This window comes from Martes martes (genome assembly GCF_963455335.1).
Source record: "Martes martes genome assembly, chromosome: 1".
In the NCBI taxonomy this organism is placed as follows: Eukaryota; Metazoa; Chordata; class Mammalia; order Carnivora; family Mustelidae; genus Martes; species Martes martes.
The window spans coordinates 197,537,694-197,560,962 of NC_137888.1; the positions used below are offsets into that span (position 1 = coordinate 197,537,694).

The following is a 23,269-nucleotide window of genomic DNA, read 5'->3' on the forward strand; positions in this document are numbered from 1 at the left end:
CAGCAACAGCTGTTCACTTACTGAAGCTATTTTATAATATTGCTGGAGCTTTTAAAATAATCCCATTTCTGCAGAATATTCCCAGCTAATTGGAGCTGTCTCTTTCTTATTAAACAGAAAGGTTATAAAAATGTGTGTTGAGGGTTTAAGAGCAATACCTCTCGGCTGTTCTGATTGTTATGACAAGGATAACGTACCGGAAGCCCGTGCTTGGCGGGCTCGGCAGTGCAGGCTCCGGCGGCTGGGCAGGGGCAGGGCCCGGGGTTGGGGCCTGGGCAGGGCCAGGCTGGCTCTCCCCACTGAGCCTTGCACAGCACCGGCTTGAGGGATGGCAGCCTTCCCCAGAACAATTGCTCTCTAAACACTTAGGCTGCTGTGACAGGGCTGTCCATCACCCAGGCCTCTGACTGGGGGAATTCGCATAATTTACTGAGAGGCAGGGGAGAGGGGGAAGCGATTCCAATTAGCTGAGCCAGGAGGCAGATGAGTTCCCCAAGACTTCAGTGCTTCAGGAAGATGAGTAAATACCACCTCTCCCTGATGGAGGGAGAAGTCTCTGCCCCTGTTCCAGCAACTGAGGGCAAAGGGACTGAGAGGTACCCATTCTGCAGATGGGAGCATGAGGCCCATGGTTGTAGAAGGCCTTTCCCAAGGTCATCCAAAGAGGGTTGAAACAAGTCCAGACCTGTTTGGAGCCATGACGTTGTGCCCAGCACCCATCCCTCCCTGTACCCACATTTGGAGTGGGGTGTACACCCAGCTCTGTTCTGGAAGCCTCTGGACCCCCTGCCCTCTGCTGTCCTTCATCAAAGCAGCCCCACTTTAATCTGTCATATATGGGGGATCTGTGTCAAATTTAGTTTAAAATGAATTCCTGTCTAAAAAGACAGTTGGAAATCCAGTGTTCTGGAAGAGGCTGACAAGATTTCCATGGACCCCTTCCCGCTTGCCAGCTGCCCTCATCTGACCCATTTAATGGACAAATCTGTTTATTCCCTGGGATCCTTCCCTGGCCCTCTCTCACAGAAGATAAGCTTCCAGACTGACCTGGGCCACCCACCTCCCATTCTTACTTGTCACCTTTCTCCACAGGCCACCCTACTCTCCCTGTATACCTCAGGGGCTGCGGGAAGGCATCTGTACGTTGTCCCAACCTCCCTGACACGTCACTCTCGAATGTGCTCCACTCCCAGTCCTGCCCCTGGCTTGGGGTTCAGTTCCAAGCTGTGTAGGGTAGTCTCTGTGTGTGTGTTGGGCCCAGCTCACTGCCTTGACTGGATGGTGTGTGTAGGGGCGGGACAGCACTCTCACCCCTCCTCCCTCCATGGGTCTGTCACCCCCCTTCCCTCCATCCCCCCCCTCCCCAGGGGCAGCCTTTCCATGATTGCTTATGATTCAGCAATAGAGCAAGCCTCCAGTGGCTTCCTAGCAGCTCTGAGGGGAAGATGAGGGGGTTTGTTGAACCCATATTACCTTCAAGGGGACTGAGGCACAGTGACATTAGGTAATGAGCTCAAGGTCACCTGGGCCCACTGAATGTCCGCTGCCTCCCCAGCCATGAATCAGGCCAAGCGTGGGGATGACTGTCCTTTCCACCCTGTGCTCATGGGACATTTCTCCTATGATTTGCAGCCACAGTTGATATCCAGCTCCACCACCCGCCTCCCAGCCTCCTGGCTTGCCTGCTCCAGTGCAATGGGCTCCTTCATCATGGAGAACTCACTTCTCGAAACGGAGCAGACCTTAAATGCTTCACTGGCTTTCCCTGGAGCAGATCCTACCTTCACACCTTTTCCTAGTTCTCCCATGCTCCCTTCACCTGGAATGCCCTCTCCTCTACCTCCAGAAAGCCCTCCCATATCCCCTCCAACAGAAAGCAGTCGCTGTCCTCATGCACCCCAAAGTACCGGATGTCCAATTCCACTGGGCTGAGGGGCTCCGTGGATGGGAAGGGGAGGAGGTGGGGGAGGGCCCCTCACTGAGGGATCTGAGGCCCGCTCACTGGCCACCTGGGGAGAGATTCTCCAACTGCTGCCTGCAAAGCCCTGTTTGGAGGTGGTGGGGGTTGGGGGGCAGGTGGCAAACGGAGCAGAGAAGTTCAGTCCAAGCAAGAGAGACAAAGCGGGTTAGATGTTGGTCAAACCCGGAGGCTGCACTGCCACCCCGGGAGCGGGCAGGAAGTGTTAATTTGCATGCCAAGTGCATAGTTTTGCATATTGAGATAAGATGGGCTTATTAAAATTTTTTTTTCTAAAGATCACAATGGGCTCCTCATGACTCAACCCAGGAAGAGCTGGATTGGGAGTCAAATCCTATCTCCGCTGTTTCCAGGCCAGATGGAACCTTCACTCTGAACCACTGGGGCCTCAGTTTCCTCCTCCACTCAATGGGGCTAATGCTGTGCGTTTGGAAGGTTATGGTCGGAATTAGGCATCCTTCCAGCTGTGCCTGGTATGTGTGGAGAAGGAGGGGAAGGGAGGGGGAATGGTGATGTGGCTTATGATTCCCATTCCCTTTCAAGAGGAAAGGTCGGGAATTCTTCCTTAAAATTCACAGGAAAGCCAGATGGACCCCGGGCAAGCCCCTTTCCTCTGTACAGGGGACATAAGGTTCTCAGTTCCCAGAGAAGTGTGGGAGTAGGGGTACTCCAGTTATGGGGTAAGTTCCCTCAATGCCTCTTTACCAGGAAGATGCAACAAGACTCTTCATGAGGTCAAAGTATGGTCCTCAGGCTCTGCCAAGAGCAGGTCTGGAGGGCTGGGGGGTCCTCAAGCCCAGACTTGCCCAGTTTTCTTCTATAAGAGCAGCTAGGCCAGTCTTCTGAGTGGGCAACAGCTGTTCCTGGAATGTCCAGCCTAATTGCTACAACATGAGGATGGAGGGCACCAAGTGGCGGGGGCTCCCAGGGAGCCCTCAGTCCAGTCAGAGCCATGGAGCTGGCAGAGAACTGGCAGAGATCCAGGAGGAGGCTCTACGGACTTCTGAGGGCAGGGTCCATCTCACTCCCAGGGATCTGACCTTCAGGGCTGGCAGGGGTCCCAAGGCGAGCCTGCCTCCAGACCCCAGCACAACGGAAGCAATCTATTATTAAATAGCCATTTAGTCATTCATTAGCACTTGATAATTCCCTGCCCTTTGAGGGGCCTGAGCATGCCCCGCCCACCTACTGCCCCTGGGTTTGAGGACCACCCTCCACTCCTGCCCATGCCTGACTCATCAGCAGCCTTTCCTGTCCATGGCCTGCTCCCAGCTACCCGAAGGCAGCTGGCTTGGCTTTTCAGACAAGACCTGAGTGGCTTGTTGCAAACTGCTGAGTCGACATCCGACCCTCCCCGAGGTCTCTTCTGTCTCTCTCAACGTGTCTCTCCATCCGCCTCTTCCTCTCCAAAACTCCTCCTCGCTCATTTAGAAATTAAGACCTCAGCACGATGGTGCTCTGGAGCTCCAGACAGGGCTCAGGGAGGCCATGGCTGTAGGTGCAGGGTGGGGGGAGCCCTTCCAGCAGTGGAGGGGAATATAAGCAGGCTTCTAGAATTTTCCTTGTCTTCTCCCTGACTCTCACTGGCCTACCCAATGTGACTGCCCAAGCACCCCCTTCTGCCTGCCGGGAGCCCAGGAAAGCTCTCTGACGTCCCGACTCTGCAGAGAAAAGGCTTGTCTCTGTCTTGGGGGTTCCCTACTGTCCTTTGAAATAGATTCTGAGGCTCAATCATCTCCAGAACAGCCAGGTTGTTTCCCACCTGCCAAGCCCCTGGGTCCAGCTGGGAAGGGATCCAGAATCCTTGCAAGCCACAGTCAGCTGTGGCACTTGTGGCCTGAGCTGCATCCCCTTCCTCAACCCCACACCTTCTGGACTATGACGCCCCCTCTCCCAGCCTCTGTCCTGCCTGTCCCATCAACACCCATCCCTGCTCCTGTTTGCCACCACACGGCACAGGCTGTGCCTTCCAGGATCAAGACCAGGTGCCCCCTTCATTTGCCTGAGCTGGCACTTCTTCATGCTGGCCGAGGAAAGAGAGGAGCATGCTTCTACTCCAGGCTAGGGAGAGGGACAGCTCTGCCTGCTCGCCCCTCTGTGTGGCCTGAGGAGATGAAGTTTCCAGCCCTGCTGCCTGCCCAGCCTGAACCCATCTGTCTTGAGTACCCCTGGCCTCCCCTGCACCCCCAGGCAGCAGAGCAGCCTCCAATCCACACAGCCTTCCTCAGCAGATCCCCACAGCTCACCCACTCCCCCTTGAGTCAGCGCCACTGACGATTTCGTAGGGGACTGGGTTGGACAAATCTCCAGGTCCTCTGAGGGCCTAGGCAGTCGCTGAATCCTAAGGGCACCTGCATGGCACTTGAGGTCAGCGTCCTTGCTTCTGTGACGACAGGTCCAGGCTGCGAGGGGTTTCTCGGCAATCGGCATCCCCAGGCCACTCCAACCAGATGGGGAAGAGTCCATGCCTCCTTCCTGCTCCCTGTTCCACTTCACCTCAGTCCCTGGTAGAGGCAGAGGTCTTAAAGGATCTCACGCAGGGAGATGGTGAGGCTGCCAACAGAGTGTGCTTCTGAGAGTGGAGACACCCATACCCAGTGCTAATGGGAAAGCTAGACTGATTCTTGGCAGGAAGCTTCCCTTCTCCTCCCTGCTGGTGTCTAAGGAATTCAGGGGGAGGGTCCTGAGTGCCAGCACAAGGGCCAAGAGGCAGCAGCCTCTCGAAATGGGACCAGGCAGCCTCTCTGGAGCCTTCCAGCTTCTCACAACACGCTGCCCTTCCTGGCCCTGCTGCCCCCTCCCACAGCATCAGCGTTTTGCAGTAATTGAAGAACGTCTAGCCTCATCTGTCTTCCAGGCTCAACAAATGAAGTGCTAACTGTCCCTCACAGGAACAGCAGCCATCAGTTAAATTAAGTGATGGCAGAGGGGTGTCCTGCCCTCCCCTCGACTATCTAGCAGAGAATAATCCACCAAAGGGTGGAAGGGCAAAAGCCAAGGGATATTTTCAGCAAAAGAAGCAAAAGGAAACTTCCTGAGGGAGTTTCCCTAGCCCATTGCTCAAAGAGTTACTCCCTGGAATCTAGCCTTGGTCTCTCCTGCCATCATATGTACCATCAGTACTTACTGCCTTCCTTCAAATGCCTTCTGCTGTTGGGGAGGGGAAGGGGGACGGCATGAGGTGTGGACTGGGCCTCAGACAGCCACACTTAGGAAATGGACTTCTCACTCCATGCTCACGTTGAGCAGAGCTAACTCATTCAGGAGACGCACCCCTGGCCTGCTGGCTTCATTCGTCAAGTCGCCAAAGCCCTCCGTGCCTCAGTTCCCTCATCTGCAAAATGAGCAAGTTAGGGACAGGCTGTTTCTCTTTCCCAGTCTTGGTGGGGGAGGCCAGCAACAGCTCGGCTCCGCTCTCCGAGGGCCTGGAGGGGCAGCTATCAGAGGAGGCAATTTGCCGTGGCCATTCTGCTGATGGGGCGTTAGGCGGTGATGGAAGGCAGCCTCTGTCAGAGCCTGACTTAGCCCACCGCGGACACTCTTCACTTCCACCTGGAGGCAGAAAAACACGTCTCGTGGAGAGTTAGAGCCACTGTCAGTGCCGGCCAGGGGCTCCGAGGAGACTTTTATTTATTTGGAAGCCATTTAGACACCTAATGCTCTTCTGAGGGGAGAATTTCTCTCTTTTATTTGTCCTCATTTTCTCTTGCCACAGTGGGATGGAGGCCCCAGGATGAGGCGACAGAGCCAGGATCTAGGCTTATGTGCCACACACACACCACTGCAGGTGAGACCCAGGGACAGTGCCAGGGGCCTCCCGCGCCCCGGGGCCCGATGTGCAGGTCAGGGTTCTCCCAAGAGGAGCTCTGAGAATGCTCCAAGGTGCACAGAGAACCCAGACCGGAGCCTGCAGCCTGAGTCTCTTTGCCCACTGCAACCCCAAGACAAGCTCCCTGGCACTCAGTTTCCTCATCTATAAAAGGAGAGGTAGGACCAGACCTCTCGGAGGAAAACTGCAGACTGTCCAGAGCAGCTAGAGGTGGGAATGGGGACCACCAAGACAGGGCCCCTGGTGGGAGCAGGCCCTCTGGCTGGACGGTCACGTCCATCACCATCCTGCCTCAGTTGGGTAAGTGAAGGACAATGTAGGTGACACTGGGTTTCCCTGGACTCACACAACCAAAGATCCTTCTCGGAGGATGCGGCCACCTGGGCTGCTGGAATCTCAGTGCAGGAGGCATGGGCTGTCCTGCCAGGAACAACCCCAGGGGGCTGTGTTCCCACCTCCCCCTCCTGAAGAGGTCCCACGAGAAAGAAGCTGGGGCCTGGGCAAACAGTCTCCTCATGGCAACCCGCATACGTCTGGCTCCATCCTGCCTCAGCCCTTTGCTCAAACGCTCTTCTCCCCACCTCCAACCGTGCATCCATCCAAGCCCTCCCAGTTCTTCTGTGTCTGTTCCAAGGCCCCTTCCTCCAGAAAGCCTTCCCTGACTACCCAAGCCTCACATTGCTGAGTGACCACATGCTCTGTTTCACCCACAGGACGTAACTCATGGTCAGAAGTATCCATCACGTTTTTCCTATGTCATAGTTCCCCACTGAGTAGAGAGTTCGCAGGGGCCAAGGATCTACACCTGCCAGAATCGACCCAATTAGCCAGTGTCTTCTCTCAGTCAAATAATCTGAGTTCAGTGTCCCTCACGACGATGGAGGTCTTTCCGGGGAGCTTCCGCTATAGTACCAGGAGGCCTGGTCTCCCCCAGGAGCGCTGTGCTGGGTTCTTGATATTGGAAGCCATGATGGAGACACAAAGGCCCAGGTGACTAGCATCACTCTTGGTCACGGGAAACAGATCTGGGATGACAACCTAGGTCTCCAGACTTGAAGCTCCATGCCTGATCTGCACTAACCCCTGGGTGGCCTCAGGCAAGTCCCCTCCTCTCTCTGGGCCTCAGTTTCCCCCTCTGTCTAACAAAGGGGTCCTACAGTCTCTGACGGTATGTATGTAGCCTAGGACTTGGCCATGATTTTGGTGTGCCAGCGGTGAGGTCTTACATTGAATGAAAGGGTTAAACTCCAGTCTCTTCCATTTATTGCAATAAATGGCACTACAAGGACTGAGGGTCATTTACTGTGCAGAGGATTCTTAATGCCTTTGGAAGTAGGGTGCCTGTCTCATTGCACCTAGAGGCCACCCTGCATCTGAACCATGCTCAGGCAGAGGCATTGTGGGAACCTCACATTGCTAAAGGCAAGGAGCTGGTGGGCGAGCCAAAGTAGCCACCGGCAGGTGTGGGCACTGGTGGTCAGCCCATACATGGAGTGTGCTCTTTCTGGGGGCCTTTAGGGACCACTGACTCTGGCCCAAAGGGGGCATGGGACAGGAACATCAGAGGAGGCTAAATGAGGTGGGACAGCCTCCTGTCATAGAAGGATACTTCCCAGGACAGAGGCAGTCCTGAGTTAATGGGGTTCTGGAGGGTGGGTCCTAGCTCAGGTCATGCTCGGCCCTGGGGAGTTTCCCTTCTTTCCTTCTCTAATATGCCCACCCCACCTTGCTCATCTTACAAGGCCAAGCTGGAATCCCTCCTCCTATTCTAGGAAAATTACCCTGCCTGCCAGCAAGTAGGCCCTGCTCTTCCTGGGGAGGCCTAAGTCTCTGGGTGGTTTCCTTTCGTTAAGCCTTTGCTGAGTGCCAAGTCTTGCCCTAGAGGTGTTACCTGCTTTGGGTCTTCAGACTCCCCCTGCCAGCTGGGTACCACATCTCCCATTATACAAAGAAACAGAAGCTCAGAGAGGCAAACTGACTTACCTACACCATCTGTAGTATCTGATGCCAAAGTTTTCCCTTCTTGTGCCCAGACTAGATCACTCTTCCTGGGCATACCCCCAAGCCCATGGAGATGCCACTCAAAAGTCCTTACATCAACAATTCCTGCCTTCTCCCAATGGTCAGGTTCTTTGTGGGGCCCTGAGGAAGTGACAGGGACAAGGGAGACTCAGGCCCCAGCTTAACAAGAGTCCAGTGTGCAAGCATTTTCCTGAATTGGAGATGGAGGCTATGGGCCGTGTGTGTGTGTGTGTGTGTGTGTGTGTGTGTGTGTGTGTGGAAGTGGGGACAGGAGAGTGAGGACTGGCCTGGGGAGGCCTGTCTAGTTGAGGTGGGGCCTGGGAGGGCTTTCTGGCGTAAGCAGTATTTATGAATATCCTGTGTTCAAGTGGTAGGATGAGGGAGTGTGTTCTTGGAGGAGGGAACCATAGGAGGAAAGCGCTAAGAACACTGGGAGCGTCTAGGCCACTGGCTAATGGAGTGGCAAAGGGTGATGAGAGGGAGGCTGGAGGTGAGCATGCTGGAGTGGGGTTCTTGCTACCCCAGGTTTCCTGGGTGTACATTCCTGATGGGCTTCCACCTCCCTTGTGTGGCATAACCAAGCCTACAACTTGCTTTGCCCATAGGAGGGTTAACATAAAGACCTCTCAGTTTCTTCTGTTCTGCTGAGCTGACCTCCCCTCAGCCCACATGCAGAACTGGCCGCGGCCAAGTTCCCTGCCAGGGCTGCCCCTTCCCCACAGGCTGCAGCTTCCCCTGCCCCTGCCACCCCGTGTCTTCCAGCACAGGCACCTCTGGCTAGGTAAGTGGTCTTTGCTGCCAAGCATATCAATGTGCCTGCCGTGGAAGTCCCGCCATTTCTGGGAAGACTTGATTTTTCCTCCCATGACTTTAAACTGGGGCTGGAGCCAGCTGCCAGAAGACGGAGGGTGTTGTGAGCCTCAAAGTTGGAATGTGTAGACTCTTACTACCCATGTACTCTTAATTACCTCCCCTCCTTATTTGTCTTCCTTTAACGGCCTGTCAACCAAAATCTCCCGCCTTTCCCTCTGCGCCAGCAGCCTCAATTAGGTGCACATCTGTGGCGGCTGGAACCAAAATGCCCAGCTACCAATGCCCACTCACCGCACCCAGCCTGGATACAGGTGCCTGGTGGCTTGGGCACTCCTCAGATCCGTGCCACTCTGGTGCCGAAGGGCAGAGAGACATCCCCTGGCATTTCTTACCCTGCTACTCGGTGTCTGCCTTGGGAAGTTTCCCATCTAACCCCAGAGGGCTCCTAATCCAGAGGATAACACCCTTTGTGCTGGGTCCCTGGAGCCATGCCCTATGGGCATTTATCCAGTAAATAGATGGGGGAGGACACTGTGGGCCCATCCTGCCCTGGGTATGGGAGAAACAGAGATGCTGGAGACAGGTATCAGCAGGGGGGGCTGGGAGGGGTCTGATTAGCTCAGGGCCTATTGACTCTTCTGTGTAGAACCCCCCTACCTCCCACCCCCTTCTGTCTAGCCTGGAGGAACTGCCCAATCCAGATGTGGGAATGGGGCCATCTGGCACAATGAGGCATCTGGTTTAGTGAGAGCCCTGCTTGTCCCCATACAGGTGGCCTAGCTTGGCCTCCAGAGCCCACTAGCCCCCTCCTGGTCACAGGCCCCAAGCCTCTCAGGAGTTTGGGACCCAGGACACTGCCTTCCTCTGATAATGTTTTGGGGGCCTCAGAGTTTGGGACCTATTGGGAAACCTCACTCAGCTCTGGGGAGCGGGAAACTTCAAAATTGTCTCCCTGTCAAGCCCTGGTTTGTGAGGGTGGGGTGGGTGTGGGACAGCCCAGGCAGGACTGGGGAGCTAGTAAGTGTTGTCCTGCACCTTATTTCCGGCCCCTGACCTCTGCCCTCCTTAGTCCAGGGACCACCATTCTCCCTTCAACATTAAGTTGTTCTTGGGCTGACCTGTGAATGGGTGGTGGGAGGCTCACCCAGATATCATGAAGTGGGGCCTCTTGCCCAGTGGGTACTGTTCTCATTCCTCATGTTAAGCACAGAGTCTGTGGTCATCTACTGCTGAAGGGATCTTGCCCCAAACCAGGCTGGCGGGAAACATTCTCCCATCCTATCTGCACAGGTGCAAGAGCAGAATTCCAGGGGCAACTTCTGGGGAATCTCTTGGATGCTCTCTCCCAACCCAGAGCATTTCAATTTACCAAGCAATTTCATCCTAGAAATGGGGTTAAGCACCCACACAAGCACCCACAGGGGAGGAAACTGAGGCTCTGAGAGGCCCACCAGCTGCAGCATCAGAAGCCACACCAGCCCCAGCCTTTGAAGCAGGCAGGAGCCGGGGGCCTCAGGACAGAAAGGATTGGATTGTGCAGGGATGAGCTTCCCGGCACTGGAGGAGTCTAAATAGAGGCTCTGGAAGCCTTGGGGGCTGGGGCTAAGGGCCAGTCTGCACACAGTGCATGCTTAGACCGGTGGTTAATGAGTGGCTATGGAGGGCTGCCTCCCGACATTCTCAGCCCCTCAGAACTGTGCAGCTGGACCCAGGTTCCGGCTCAGGGACCCGGGAGACCCAAGCCCTTTCTTTCTGTCAGGGCGTGGGGACCCGAGTCCCCTAAGAGAGGACTCTTGCAAGTAGCGAGAGACACTAGGGGTTTGAGTTCAGCACCCATGCCCTCTTCTCTGGTCTGCTAAAGTCTGCCATTCCAGCATTAAACCTGTGACTCCAGGCCTTAAGCCTGTTGAAGGTCGAGCCCCCGGAAGGGTCACACAGAAGCCTGCCATGGGCCGCGGGGCCAGAAACTCCTATCGCGGGTGCGGCTGAGAGGGTTAGGGGGGTCCGAGGCTGGGGGATTAAGGCGCGCACCGGGAGGTCGGCCCACGGTTGGGGCGCAGGACGCGCGCGCACCGGCTCCGCTTAGCCGCGCGGGCCAGCAAGGCCGGCTCGGGGCGGCGCGGGGACGAGGGGCGCGCGGGCACGGGCGGGCGCGTGGCCGCGGCGGGGGCGCGCGGGGGCGGGCCGGCCGGGGAGGGAGGGCGGGGGAGGGCGGCGCCGGCAGGTTGGCGGCGGCCGCTATTTGAGCGGCGGTCCCGGGCCGGGCGCTCAGAGCGCTTCGAGTCAGCGCGGCGGGGAGATCGCGGCGCGCAACCCGCAGAGGCGCTGCGGCCCGTGCAGCCCCGGAGGCCCCGCGCGAAGAAGGCGGAGGAGGCGGAGAGGCCGGATTGCCTCCCGCGCCCCCCCACCCCGCCGCCGCCGCCGCCGCCGCCGCCCCCCCCCCCATCTCCCCGCGGCGCCGCATCTTGAATGGAAACATGGCGGTGCCGGCTCGGACCTGCGGCGCCTCTCGGCCCGGCCCGGCGCCGACTGCGCTCCCCTGGACCGGCCGCGGCCCCCAGCCCGGCCCCGGCGCCCGCCGCCCGCCGTCCCGGCCCCCGCGCCCGCTGTTGCTGCTGTTGCCGCCGCTGCTGCTGCTACCGCTGCTCGCCGCCCCCGGCGCTTCTGCCTACAGCTTCCCCCAGCAGCACACGTAAGTGGCTTCCCTGGCCCGCCGCGGGACCCCGGCCGAGCCCTGCGCGCCCCTCCGCCGCCCGGCCCGCGCCCGGCCCTCCCCGCGCCGGGGCGGGGGCGCTGGGTTCGGCTGCCGGCTGCGCCCGGAGGCGGCGGCCCCAAGACCAGGGGGCGGGTAGCCGCGTCCCAGGGCTTCTGGCTGCGTCGCGAAACTTCCCCGCGGTGCCCCTTATCCACCCCCCACCAACCTCCTAACGGGGCAGAGCTAGATCTGCAAGCCTCGGGATGGGATGGGGGGCTCCGAGTTTGCCAGCTGATTCCCCTGCTGCTGTCCGGGTGAGAGGGGGACCTGAGGTTGGGTGAGGGGGCGGCCAGCGACCCCTGCCTGGCAGAGTTGGAGCCGCGCATCTGCCCCACGTTTCGTCCCCAGTGGGGGAATACGGCGCTTTTGAGCCAGAGGTGGGGGACACCTCCACACCTGTCTTCATTGGCCTTTTCCTTTGACGGGAGGGACTGGATGCGGAGGAGGCAAGCACCTTCTTGTGACCAGTACCACAGAGGTGGTCAGTGTCCCTTGTTCTTGCCCCCTCACTCCGCCTGAGGGATGGGTCCCCTGGAGAGCCCAGTTGGGAGGTGAAGGTGCTGGGATGGAGGCAGAAAGTGAATGGCAGGGAGGACCCCTGCGTCCTCTTGCTGCTGCTGCCAACAAGGGAATGGCATCTCGTGGCCCTGCCAGCTTCTGCTGGTTTTCATGGTCCTTTTGAGCCTTCTCTCCCTCCCCAAGAACCCGCAAACTTGGGCATCCTCCTCCGGTGAGCTTAACCAGATGTGTCTGGGGCTCGGAGTGGGTATTCAGTGCATGTGGTCTTTAGGACAGCGGCTATTTCCGTGGGCACCTTACCCCCAGACTTCTGTCAGTGCCCAGACTCCCCTCGCCCCTGTGGCTTTGGGCCGTGGTGACCGCCTTGCTGTCTGTGTCTGTCTCCAGGTCTGTGGAGCTACCTGCCCCTGGAACCCTTCACCAGTAGCCAGGCCTGGGGTTTGGGAAATGAGTAGCTGGGCTGCTAGTGGCCAAGGGGAAGGTTCTGGCCTCAGGAAAGGGGGAGGCTGACTCTGCGTCATTAGACCATTTCTGCCCAAGAGTAGGAGCCCCTGGTTTTGCCTCAAAACCCGCCGACTTCAGCTTGTAGATTCTCCCAGATGAGGGAAAAACAAACTCGGGAAAGGCACTGCTCTGAGTGTCTCTTCATCTCGTTGTTTCTTTCCTCACACAGCCTGGCTGTGCTCAGGCGGGTGATCAGTTGGCAAATTACAGGTGCCGCACGGACGTGTCCTCTGTCAACCGTCTGGATGTGTGTGTGTGTGTGTGTGTGTGTGTGTGTGTGTGTGTGTTGGGGGGTGCACAGGGAGAGGAGAATCATATGGAAGTTCAGGGCTTGTGGGTGCGTTATTGTCTTTCATTTGCTGTGATGAAAATGGACTTCAACCACGATGTTTAAAAAGAGCAAAAGCATTATTTTTTGTTGTTGTTCTTTTTTCCTCAAAGCCAAGCCACAATATTTTTTCCCTAGCCATTTCATAGCTACTCAAATGAAGGTTTAAATAGATGTGCCTTTTCACCTCTTCCCACCTCGCCCCCCTCTCCTTGCAAACTGCAGTGGGCCAGATGGCCGTTGGGCCTGCATGGGTCTCCGTTGGAAGGACGGTGTGAGACCCTGACCAGAGTGGACACCTGTCACTCTGTCCTCAGCAAGAAGACGATGAGGCGGGTGTGATGGCAGCGGCACATTTCCAGCTGGACGCTCTTCTCTTGTCGATAGAGTTGGAGCTAATTTGAGGGTTTGGGACATGTCTCGCAGACCGTAATTAGAGAATGAGAGCGGGGGTGGGGTGGGGGTTGTGCGCTCTGAGGGTCCGGGGGGAAGTGACTAATGTGACGACGACACACTGGGTTTACCGTGACAGCCAGCGCCCTTCAGCTGCCCTGGTCCCGCAGATGCGGATGCCCATTGATCCTTGGAAGGAGGAAGGGGAGGGAATCGAGTGAGGGCCCCCACATGACCGTGGCTGACTGGAGCAGGGCTTTTGTTGAACTCATGTGAAAGGCTGAGGCAGCTGCCTTGGGGCTGCCTTGCGGGTGGACAGCCTCCCGGAACTCTCCTGGGTCAGCGGCCAGGCTAGGACGAGACGTTGATACAGGTGGCTTTCTGAGCCTCAGCATCTCGGCACTGGGGTGATGACCGCTCTGTGGAGAGGGCCCTCGGCGGGAAAATCATTTCCTCCTCCACGTCTGGCAGGCCCACAGGGCCCAGTTCTGCAAGCCACTGGGTTTTAAGCCGGCGTGGGTTTGGGGTCTGGTGGCCATTATTTCTGTAATCGCTGTGGCAGCGTGGCTCTCTGCCCATCAGGCGAAGGGACGGAGGCAGCCGCTGGATCAAGGAGGACAGAGGAGTTGCTGCTGGATTGGGAACAGGGTTTTGGTTTTGGCTGCAGAGGGTGGGGGGGGACTCCCTCACCCCACTTGGACCGAGATCAGGGTTTCAAACAAGGAGGAGGCCACAGGAGCGAGGACATGTGTGTGCACGTGTGCCCTCGTGTGTTTGGGGGTGAAGTTGGGGGAGAAGGAGTCAGAGCACACTGTCCCTTTCACCTGCCTCACCGTTTCCAATTCCGCTCCCTCCAGCCGTGGCCATGAATGGCAAATGGCCACCGCTGCCTGTTGAGGGCAACTGCTTTGCCTCTCCCTGCGTCTTTCTCCCATCTATTCTCTGGCCCCTCCCCAGCCCCCTTCTTGGGTCCCTCAGCTCCACTCCTTCTCCACTTCCTTGCCCAACCTTTTCATTGCTCTGTGCCCACCCTGCCCGCCTCTTTTGTGGGACCTCTGTCCCCTGTTCTCTGGCATCCCTGGCTTTCTCTGATCCCCGCTCTGTGGGGCCCTGGCTGAGCTGTGCGCCTGGCCGCACCCTCTTAGCCCCACTCTGCCCCATGATGACGCCGGCCAGCACCTCCCTTCCTCTGGCAGGCCTGGTGGGGACTGGAGAGCGGCCTGAGGGGCCTGAACCCACCCAGCAGATTAATGAAGCTGGAGTACGTGCTCCTTTTCCTGAGTGCCCACGACGGGGCACGCGTCAGTCTAGCTATGGTTAATGGGGGGTGACGTGTGTCTGTCTGGGCCTCTGAGCCCGCGCCTTCACCTCCCTGTGACTCTCCCTATTAGAGGGAGGCAGCATCACACATCTGGGTCCCCCCATCTCCCCAATGACCTGCCGCAGCTCTTGTAGGAGGGAGGGGCTGAGGCCTCATAGCCTGCTGCTGCCACCCGTGGCATGCAGAGCTGCCAAGTGCTCGCGTCCCTCCTGGTGTGGAGCATCTGGGGAGACTCTTGGCTGCCATCCCCCCTGGGCCCCATCCATATTGGGCACCTCCTCCGGGCCAGCTATGTCAGAAGAGCCCCTGAGAAGATGGGGGAGCTGCTTTAAGATGAGTCCCCTCGTAATCTGTGGGTGAGTCTCACACTAGAGTCTCAGTCACACTGGTGTCCCCAAGGAGAGACTGACTCACAAGTGGAGTGAGCACTTCTACTCTCAGGGCCTCCTTTCCCTCCTGCCAGTGTGCAGGTGGGCAGCACACGGCACCTCAGATGTGTATAGGTGGACCCTGCCGGCTCCCGGGAGGAGGCAGCTTGCTCACATGCCGGGTGTCGGGCGTGTAGGCCCAGCAAGTCTCAAGCACTGGCCTCCAGAGCTGACCCTCTTGTTGGGGTGAACTTGCTTCAGTTTCCCCAACTGATATCATAGAATCTGCTTAAGAGTCTGGGGGTGAGAATTCCTGTGAGGGGAATGTAGCCTCTAAACATTAGCAGCTGGCCCTAAGGCTGCAGCCTGACAGGCCCCGACCCACCAGTCTTTCCACCCTGCTCCTGTGGGCTGAGCCCCTTCCTGTCTCCACTTTGCTGCTGCTGTCCCCTCATCACTGCATGCTTTCCTCAGGGGTTTAAATTCCTCTTTCAAGGTCTGACACCCACACCTTCTGGAGACCTCTGGGTTGTGCCCTTAGCTCAGACTGTACCCACTCACGTGGTATATTGGCTCCTAGAGGACAGACACTGGGCCACCTCCCTCCCTCACTCCCTGAAGCCCAGCTTGACTGTGGTGGGGAACATCACCAGGTTAATGGTGGGCCTCCCCTCCGTGAGCTCAGGCCAGGCCCTTACCCACATCACTGCCTTGACGTCAGAACCTGTGCTCATGCCCATCCCACAAATGAGGACACTGAGACTCGGAAAGACGAAGGTCCTGCCCAAAGCCCCACAACTTCCAGAGGCAGGCCTGGAAGAGGACTAACCTGTTCGATGCTTAGCATCCCTGCCAGAAGCCTGGGCACATCCAGGCAGCGGGCCCAGGAGGTTGGGGGTGGGGACCCAAAACCTGGGGCTTTGGAGGAAAATGAAGAGGCCTAAGACCTGTTAGGCACGCCTAGGTCTTCCAGCTGTAACCTTTGCTGCACTGTTCCTCTGTTCTCCTGGGTCTCAGGCAACCTGGAGGGGGTCTTCTTACTCGGGCCACAGCTGCCCTGCCAGCCCACTTCCACGCCCTTCCACACGTACACATGTGATCCTGGGGCCCCCTGACTCAGGTTTTCCTCTTCTCCAAGGCTTTGAGTCATAGACCAGTCCCGCCTGGCATGGAGGGGTGGGCAGGAGGGACTCCCGTCTCCAGATACCAAGGTGCCTCCAGAGGGGACCAAGGTCCCCCTCCAGATTCCAGTATGATTCCAGAGAGAAAGGGTGTGTGGGGGGGTGGTTAATGGAAACCTGAGGCTGGATCCTCCAGTCCCTTGGTGGTTTCATTGGCCCCAAGGGGACTTCAGAGGACTCAGACCGCAGAGACCTTAGTAAGGTCTCCATGCTATAAGGACAGGTGTGGCCTGGGGGGTTAGGGTACTATGCAAGGGCCAGCTGGAAGTTTGGGAGTCAAAGTAGGTAGGCCTGTGGCATGGGCGTATCTGGCAGGTAATGTTGGGGGGGGGCTGGTCTCTTTCTCCTTCCCCTTCCCGTACCCCCAGCCCTGCTGCTGTCCTTGCGGGCTTCTAGATTCAAGATCTGCCTCAGGAGCTAGTGACCTGTGTCTTGAAGTGAGTGAACTCAGGGCCTCAGGTGGGGGTGGGGGTGGGGGTGGAGCACCAGGGTCTGGGGTACCGTGAAGGCGAGGGTGGGGGACTTTCCACTGCTGGCTGCAATCCCTCCAGCCAACTGGAGAGCTTCTGTTCATGTCAGGGTGGGTTTGTTTTTTTTTTTTCTTTTCCTCTGGTGCCTACTGTCTAAACAAGAAGCTACAGAATCAATATTCGTATTCCCAGAGGGAGGTGTATGTGTGGTTTTTGCTTTTTTTCTTTTCCCTTCCTCTCTTGTCCTGTGTAACCTGAAAAGCTTTCTGAGCTGCCTGTGGCTAAGGTTGGGGGGGGGGGGTTGGCAGTGCAGGTGACCACCAATGGATTGGGATGCCCCTGGGGGGCTTGCACATTCCCCACGGGGATCTCTTAGAACTACCCTATGGGAGTCAAGGATGCTGTCATTCAGGCCCACACAGTCTGAGCACGACTTTATGCCGGCACGGCCTGGGGGCGTGGCTCTGTCTGGTAATGTCCTGCCATAGGTTTGTTGTCCCTGGGCCTGATGCTGCTCACGGGCCACCTAGTCCCTCTCCCATCTGAGCTGGGCCCCCTCCTTCTGGGTCTGGTCCTGTCTGCAGTGGCTTCTGGCCACTGCTGGCGCTGGTACCTAAGCTTGTGGGGGATGGGACCCCCCAGACCAGGAGACCCTGTCTAGCGGGGCTTAGGTGAGGGGACTCTTCCCATGGGGGACCTGAGGGGCCTTGCTTTGGGTTAGCCTGGTCCTGGGGGCCCTCTGTCAAAGGCAGTTCCAGCCCAATCCTGTCAGCTGGGTAGGTGGCAGAGTGGTGACCTTGGACGAGGCCCCTCCTCCCCCTGGGCCTCAGTTTCCTCTCTTCCAGGCTCTTCTGACTCTGACATTCCAGTATCCTGAGAAGATGGGTTCAGGGTCATCCCGTTCCTCTTCCCAGCACTCTAGCCACAGAGTGAGGCCTGACCCCCAGCCCAGCTAGACCCCACCTCCTCCAGTGTGAAGAGCCTGTGCCTCCCCTACTGGCCCTTGGCCACACTTTGGGTGTCTTGAAGCTGCTTCTCAGACTGACCCACTTTGAGCTCTAATCAACCTAATTGTTTAGCAGAGAGGGAGGGGCGTGGGAAGTCTTTCCTGCTGATCATTAATGAACTCTTCCCACCTTGGCAATGACTCTGTTAAAGGAAGGGGAAAAGAGTGGTGAGAAGAGAGAGGAGTCGCCCCCTCTGCCTCTCTTCCGGCTCTCTGTAGACGACGGGTCCCTGGCTCCCACCTCGATGCCTTCCTTCCCTGCTGGCCACATCTTTCTGAATGAGGGCCCTGCTTAGAGCACACCCAGGCTCTGCCACACCTCTCACCAGCTGTGTGACCTTGGGAGCATCCTTAGCCTCTCTGGATCTTGGGGCCTCCTCTGTAAAATAGGGTTCCCTCCAGCGTACTGCCTCACAGGGCTAGGCTATGAAAGGTCCTGAGGGATGGGCCTGGCCCTGCCCGATAAGGGCATGTGGATCCTGACTCAGTCTGTGAGGGGTCTTAGTCCAGCCAGATCTGCACTCTAAGTGCTGGGCACCTCTCCCATCACCCACAATAACTGCAGCGTGGCTGGGCCCTACTGGCACCCAAGACTCAGCTGTGGTTCCCGCGTCTCTGCTCCTGTGCTTGGCCCTTGCCTTGGCCTGTGTGTCGAGGTATCTGAGTGTGCTCGTGTGTGTGTATGTGTGTGTGTTTTGTGTGCTCATGTGTTAGCTGTGTTCATGTGAATGCACACTTGTGTGAATGTCCATGTGCATACGAAGATGAGCTTGTGTGTGTGGGGGTGTGCACGTGTGCCACTGTGTGCGCCTGCTTGTGCATTATTTGTGCACATGAGTGTGGGAGGGGTGTGTGCACGTGCTCACACATACACATAGGTGTAGGTGCATGTACACATGAGTGTGGATGTGGGTGTGGCCTTGTGTGTGCATGCACATCTGTGTGTGCAGGCAGATGCGGGGTTTATCTCTCTGTCCCCAGAATGTGCTCTTGGTGCCCACCTCCTGCACCTGCCTTTGAAGTTAATGCCAGAGCTCGGCTGGGCAAACACTGGCAGTGGGGACTAAAGAAGCCAGGTTGTTATGACCAGTGTTTTGCAAACTTTTATGTCAGGAACAGCCCGAGTTAAGGCTGATCTGGAAAGTTTGATCATCTACCAACTGGCTCGATGACAGTCTGTGAAGGAAACATACAGGCTGCATCCTTGTAATTCAAATTTTTGCAAACTGAATGATATTTAGATGCACTGGAGGACTTGGGACTCAGAGAAGTTTGGTGAGCCTTTTATAAAGTGAAGCATCTTTGCAAACAGCCCTTCCCTTGGGAATCTGAGGGGGTGGGCATGGAGTTCAGGGTGCAGGGAGAGTGGAAACCCTTGCTGCGTGACCTGGCATTTTCCCCCCTCTTGGAGTGGGTGCTTCTCATTTGCACACCAAGGGAGGGAGACTGGCATCCCTTGGAGCATGTGCTGTAGGTTTGGGCTTCTCCCCCCCAAGGAAGATATTTGTGCAGTCAGTTACAGGCACGATTTGGGGTACAATAGCTTGATGATCCCCACACAGTTCTCTATTTAGGGCACTTCCCATGAAGTCTCTTCCTTTCAAGGATGAATTTTTGTCTACTGGGTCTTCATAAACACACAATCTGGGTGCCAGCCCTCAGGACTGTTGTGCACCCAGCTGAGCTCTGGCCCTGATCTGGTGGGGTGTGGCAGCTGAGAACTGTAAGTTTTGTTCTCCTGGTATTCTCAAGGTCCGTGTGTTATCCATGCTGGGGTGGCCTAGTGTCCTCTGCATTTTGGGAGGGGGCTTCTGCAAAGAGCAGAGGTGGCTGAGAAGGTCTCTGGATGCTGCAAGACCAGTGAGGGTTCCTGGGGGCAGGGTGCCTGGGCGGGACCATCTCCTTGGGCAGTATGGGCCTTGCCTGGTTGCCTGTCTTGGCAAGGACGTATCCCAACCACAGAAGCCCCCAGGGACCCAGATACTGCTATTGTAAGACAAGGAAACTGATGTCTGAGGTGGCAGAGAGGAGCCCTCAGGCCCCACATGTCTTCCGGAGGACAGGGCCCCGTCCCCAGTGCTCAATACGGTGGCTCAAAGAATGACCCCAGCTTAGCTGTCCTTGCACTATGACATGCAACTGGTTCTTGTAATAAAAACATCCCTGGAGGGGTGCCCAGGTGGCTCAGTCAGTTAAGCATCCAACTCTTTTTTTTTTTTTTTTAAAGATTTTATTTATTTCTTTGACAGAGAGACAGTGAGAGAGGGAACACAAGCAGGGGGAGTGGGAGAGGGAGAAGCAGGCTTTCTGCTGATCAGGGAGCCCTACGCGGGGCTCGATCCCAGGCACCCCAAGCATCCAGCTCTCAATTTTGGCTCAGGTCATGGTCTCAGGGCCATGAGATGGAGCCCTGAGTCAGGCTTCATACCGGACATGGAGACTGCGTAAGATTCTTTATCTTCCTCTTCCCTCTTACCCCCGGTTCTCTCTCTCCCTGTCCAAAAAATAAGAAAATAAAACCCCTGACATGGGATGCAGGAGCAATTTGAGGCTGCCTTTGGCAAGTCCTATAGAGCAAGGTGCCTGGGTGGCTGGAGGCCCCGGCTCCTGGTCTCCCTCTGGGACAGACGTTGGGCCCTCCCTGCCGGTTTAGAGTCAGCAAGGCTTCCAGGGTACCCTCAGAAGGGACTGCTTTGTCCCCAGGTGGGCAAGAACGGCCTGATGTGTTCCTGCGATGGGAGAGGCTGCTGCTTGACTCTGAGCTTCCAGCCTGACGTGGCATTTTAGCAGTGATAACTTCTCTCTGCAGCCCCGTGTTCTTTGCCCACCGGCGCCGCCTAAAATGCTGCGTTTGAAGCCTTAAAGGTCAGGCTTGGTGCCGCTACCAGTTCCAACAAACAAACAACAAAACAACCCACCTCAGCCCTGCCCCGAGCTTCATTTATTAGAAAAGAGAAACAAGCTGATGAAACAGGCTTTGGTGATGAGGTTGTCACAGACAGACACATTGCTCGTTTCCCCCTGTGAGCTGAGGTGAGGGTGGGTTTGGGGAGAACCTGAAGTCTTCCCTTCTTTCCCTGGACCCCCTAGGCACGCTGCAGTGTCTCCTGCTGAGGGGTAGCGATGACCTTGCACCCCGGAAACCTACCGTGGGCACAGCCCCACCTCCCAGGCTAGAACTGGAGGCCCTGCCTGGGCTGGCTCCGGGCTCTGGCCACTAGCCCTGTGACCCTCCAGGCTCCAGCCAGGCCCAGCCACTTGCAGGTCCTAGTAAGAGCACTGGCCTTTGTACCTTTTGGCCTTTGCTCATCCTATCCCTCTGTCAGGCCAGTCTGCTTAGCCCAAGTTCCAAGGCAAAGAGCCCTTCTGACCAATGCCCTCCTCTGGCTCCCTACCCCCGTGGGCCTTTCTGACAACCCTATGCCCCAGTGCACAGGGGCTTCCAGGAATAGGCATTGAGCTGACGACTACCCCTACAAAAGGCGAGTCTGAAGAGTATATTTGGCTGCAAGGAAAAGAGGCAGTTTTTGCATATACCACGGCAACCACAGCATGAAGATTTTTTCATCATGGTTAGTCCCTTTATCCTCTGACAGGGAGCCCAGATGTGGGTGAGTGGAGGCTGTCATTGAGGACCAAGTCCACACCTGCACTCTGCCTGTCTGGCCTCACTTTTAGTGGGGCTGTCTGTTCTTGGCTGACTCCCCTCATGGCAACATGATGGCTGCCATAGCTCCGGGCATCACAGGTACCAGACGACAGGAGTAAAGGGGATACTGGGTTCCCCTTAAGAGGTAGGGAAACCTGGCTCAGAAGCCCCTAGCCAACTTCCCTTTGTACCTTATTGGTTAGCAGTGGGTCACATGTCCACTGTCAACCAATCACTGGCAATAGGGAAAGTGCATTGTGATTGGCTCTGGCTAATGAGGATTTACCCTTGAGCAAAGGATAGGGTCACCTTGAGGCTGGAGGCAGGAGAGATTCTTACAGACTTGGGTTTTGTTAGCAAGAAGCAGAGAGTAATAGAGAATAGGAAGGCAATTTTTGCTGCAGGGTGAGGCCAGAGGGCTGAACATGGGGTAGGGGTGAGGAAGAAGGTAGGAGGGGAAGGGAAGGAGGAGGGTATCCATGCTCAAGGAAGCATCTGTTAGGGACTTGGTTATTTTAAATACATCATTTAACTACATCACTATGAGCTGGGCCCTGGGTGATGTATTTCACGTATCCTATAGAGTGAGATCAGTTCATTTTTATTCCCATTTCACAGACAAGAAGAATTGAGGTTCAGCAGGGCTGAGTGATGCTGAAATCACCCAGGTAGTGGTAGAAGCAGGATTCATACCCCAGTACTCAGGTCTGAGCACCCAGCCACAGCCTCATGTGGCCCTTCTACAGCCCACCTCCTCCAGGCAGTCCCCTGACCACAGGACCCTCCAGGTGCCCCCACACTCCTGTGCCCTTCTATCACAGCTGTTCCTCCTTAAGCACTGCCTCTTTTATCAGGCTGAGTTCCTTGGAGCACGGTTTCACAGGGTGCTGGGGCGCCCCCTGGGTCCTTGGAGCCGGTGGGCAAACTGAGAAGATGCAGACAGAGGCCATGTCCTACTGCCGCAGAGCTGAGGAAGTGACCCGTGGACATGGCCAAGGGGAGGGCCTGAACTTGGCTGGGTGCTGCCTGTGAGACTTCGTTCTAGTCTTGGGTGGGGGCAGCTGCAGTGTGGGTGTACTTGTGTGTCTGCTTACTACAGGGAGCACTGGCGTGTCATTGGTTGGCTCCTCTGATAGATATGACAAGATCCATGCTCCATCGAGGCCGCATTCTCATGACCTTGCCCCTGGCCCTTCCTGTTATTCTCTGACCTCTGTTCTCTGCACCGATCGTGGGTCCAGGCTGGCCACAATGTCCAGTGGTTAGTCAACCAAGGGCACAGGTCTTAGGAGAAGCCCTGAGCTCTGTCTCACCCCTAGGTCGGGTGCCCATCTGGCTGCTGTTCCCCACCTGTCACATGAGGGATGGGGGCTCTCTGGAGCTGGGCTTTACTGGCACAGCTGTGAGTCCTCCAGACCAAGACAGGCCTTCTCTGATCTGAGTCTCTTTCTGAGGCCTTCTCCCATTAGCTGGTGGAAACTGAGGGTACTGTGGCCACCTGAGCATACACGGAGTGGGGGAGCAGAGAAGTCTAGATTCACTCCCCATTCTCCCACCACTCCACCCCTCACCCTCCATCTTCCAACCAGCTCCACCCCCCACCCCCACCCCTAGTGGTACCTAGATTTACCTGTGGGAGACTCAGAGGGAGGGAGCCAGACAGGCAGCAAGGTCAAGTATTTAAACCAGACCTTGGCTGCTTCAGTCCCCAGAAATCTCAGGGACTTGTGGTGTAGGGATTAGGCCTCCCCTTGCCCTTCCTCCCTCTGCCAGTGTCCTGCCCCACCCTAGCCTTGGCCTGTGTCCAGCTCACTGTGGGAATCTGGGTAAGCCACCTGCCCTCCTCCTCTGAGCCTCAGTATCCTCATCATTCCCAGGACCCTCCAGATTGATGAATCCTTCTTCAGCTGAGGACGATGCTCTCCTGCTATTCCATCAGTGTAGCTCTCATCTCTGTCTTACCCTGTAAGCTGGTGCTATGGCCCACAGACAAGGGGCTGCTTCCGATGGGCCCAAGAGTGGATCTCTGCCCTCAGGACTGAGTACCCATGGGGACAGTGCTCATCGTTTTCCGCAGGGGCTTAAGCACCTACTAAGCATTAAGTGCCGACTAAGCCAGGGAGTGGTTGGACT

At 56.9% G+C, this 23,269-nt stretch overlaps 1 protein-coding gene across 3 annotated transcripts in view; it reads left to right on the forward strand.

Annotated features, from left to right (window-relative positions):
* Positions 1 to 11,119: 11,119 nt before the first annotated feature.
* Positions 11,120 to 23,269, forward strand: part of CACNA2D2 (calcium voltage-gated channel auxiliary subunit alpha2delta 2) — a gene marked incomplete at its 5' end in the record, with an annotated part of 138,620 nt that continues 126,470 nt past the window's right edge. For all 3 annotated transcript variants that reach the window (XM_080815677.1, XM_080815675.1, XM_080815676.1), the window contains one exon: positions 11,120 to 11,334. In XM_080815677.1, coding sequence (XP_080671803.1) covers positions 11,120 to 11,334 — 215 coding nt within the window. The remainder of the gene's footprint in view (positions 11,335 to 23,269) is intronic.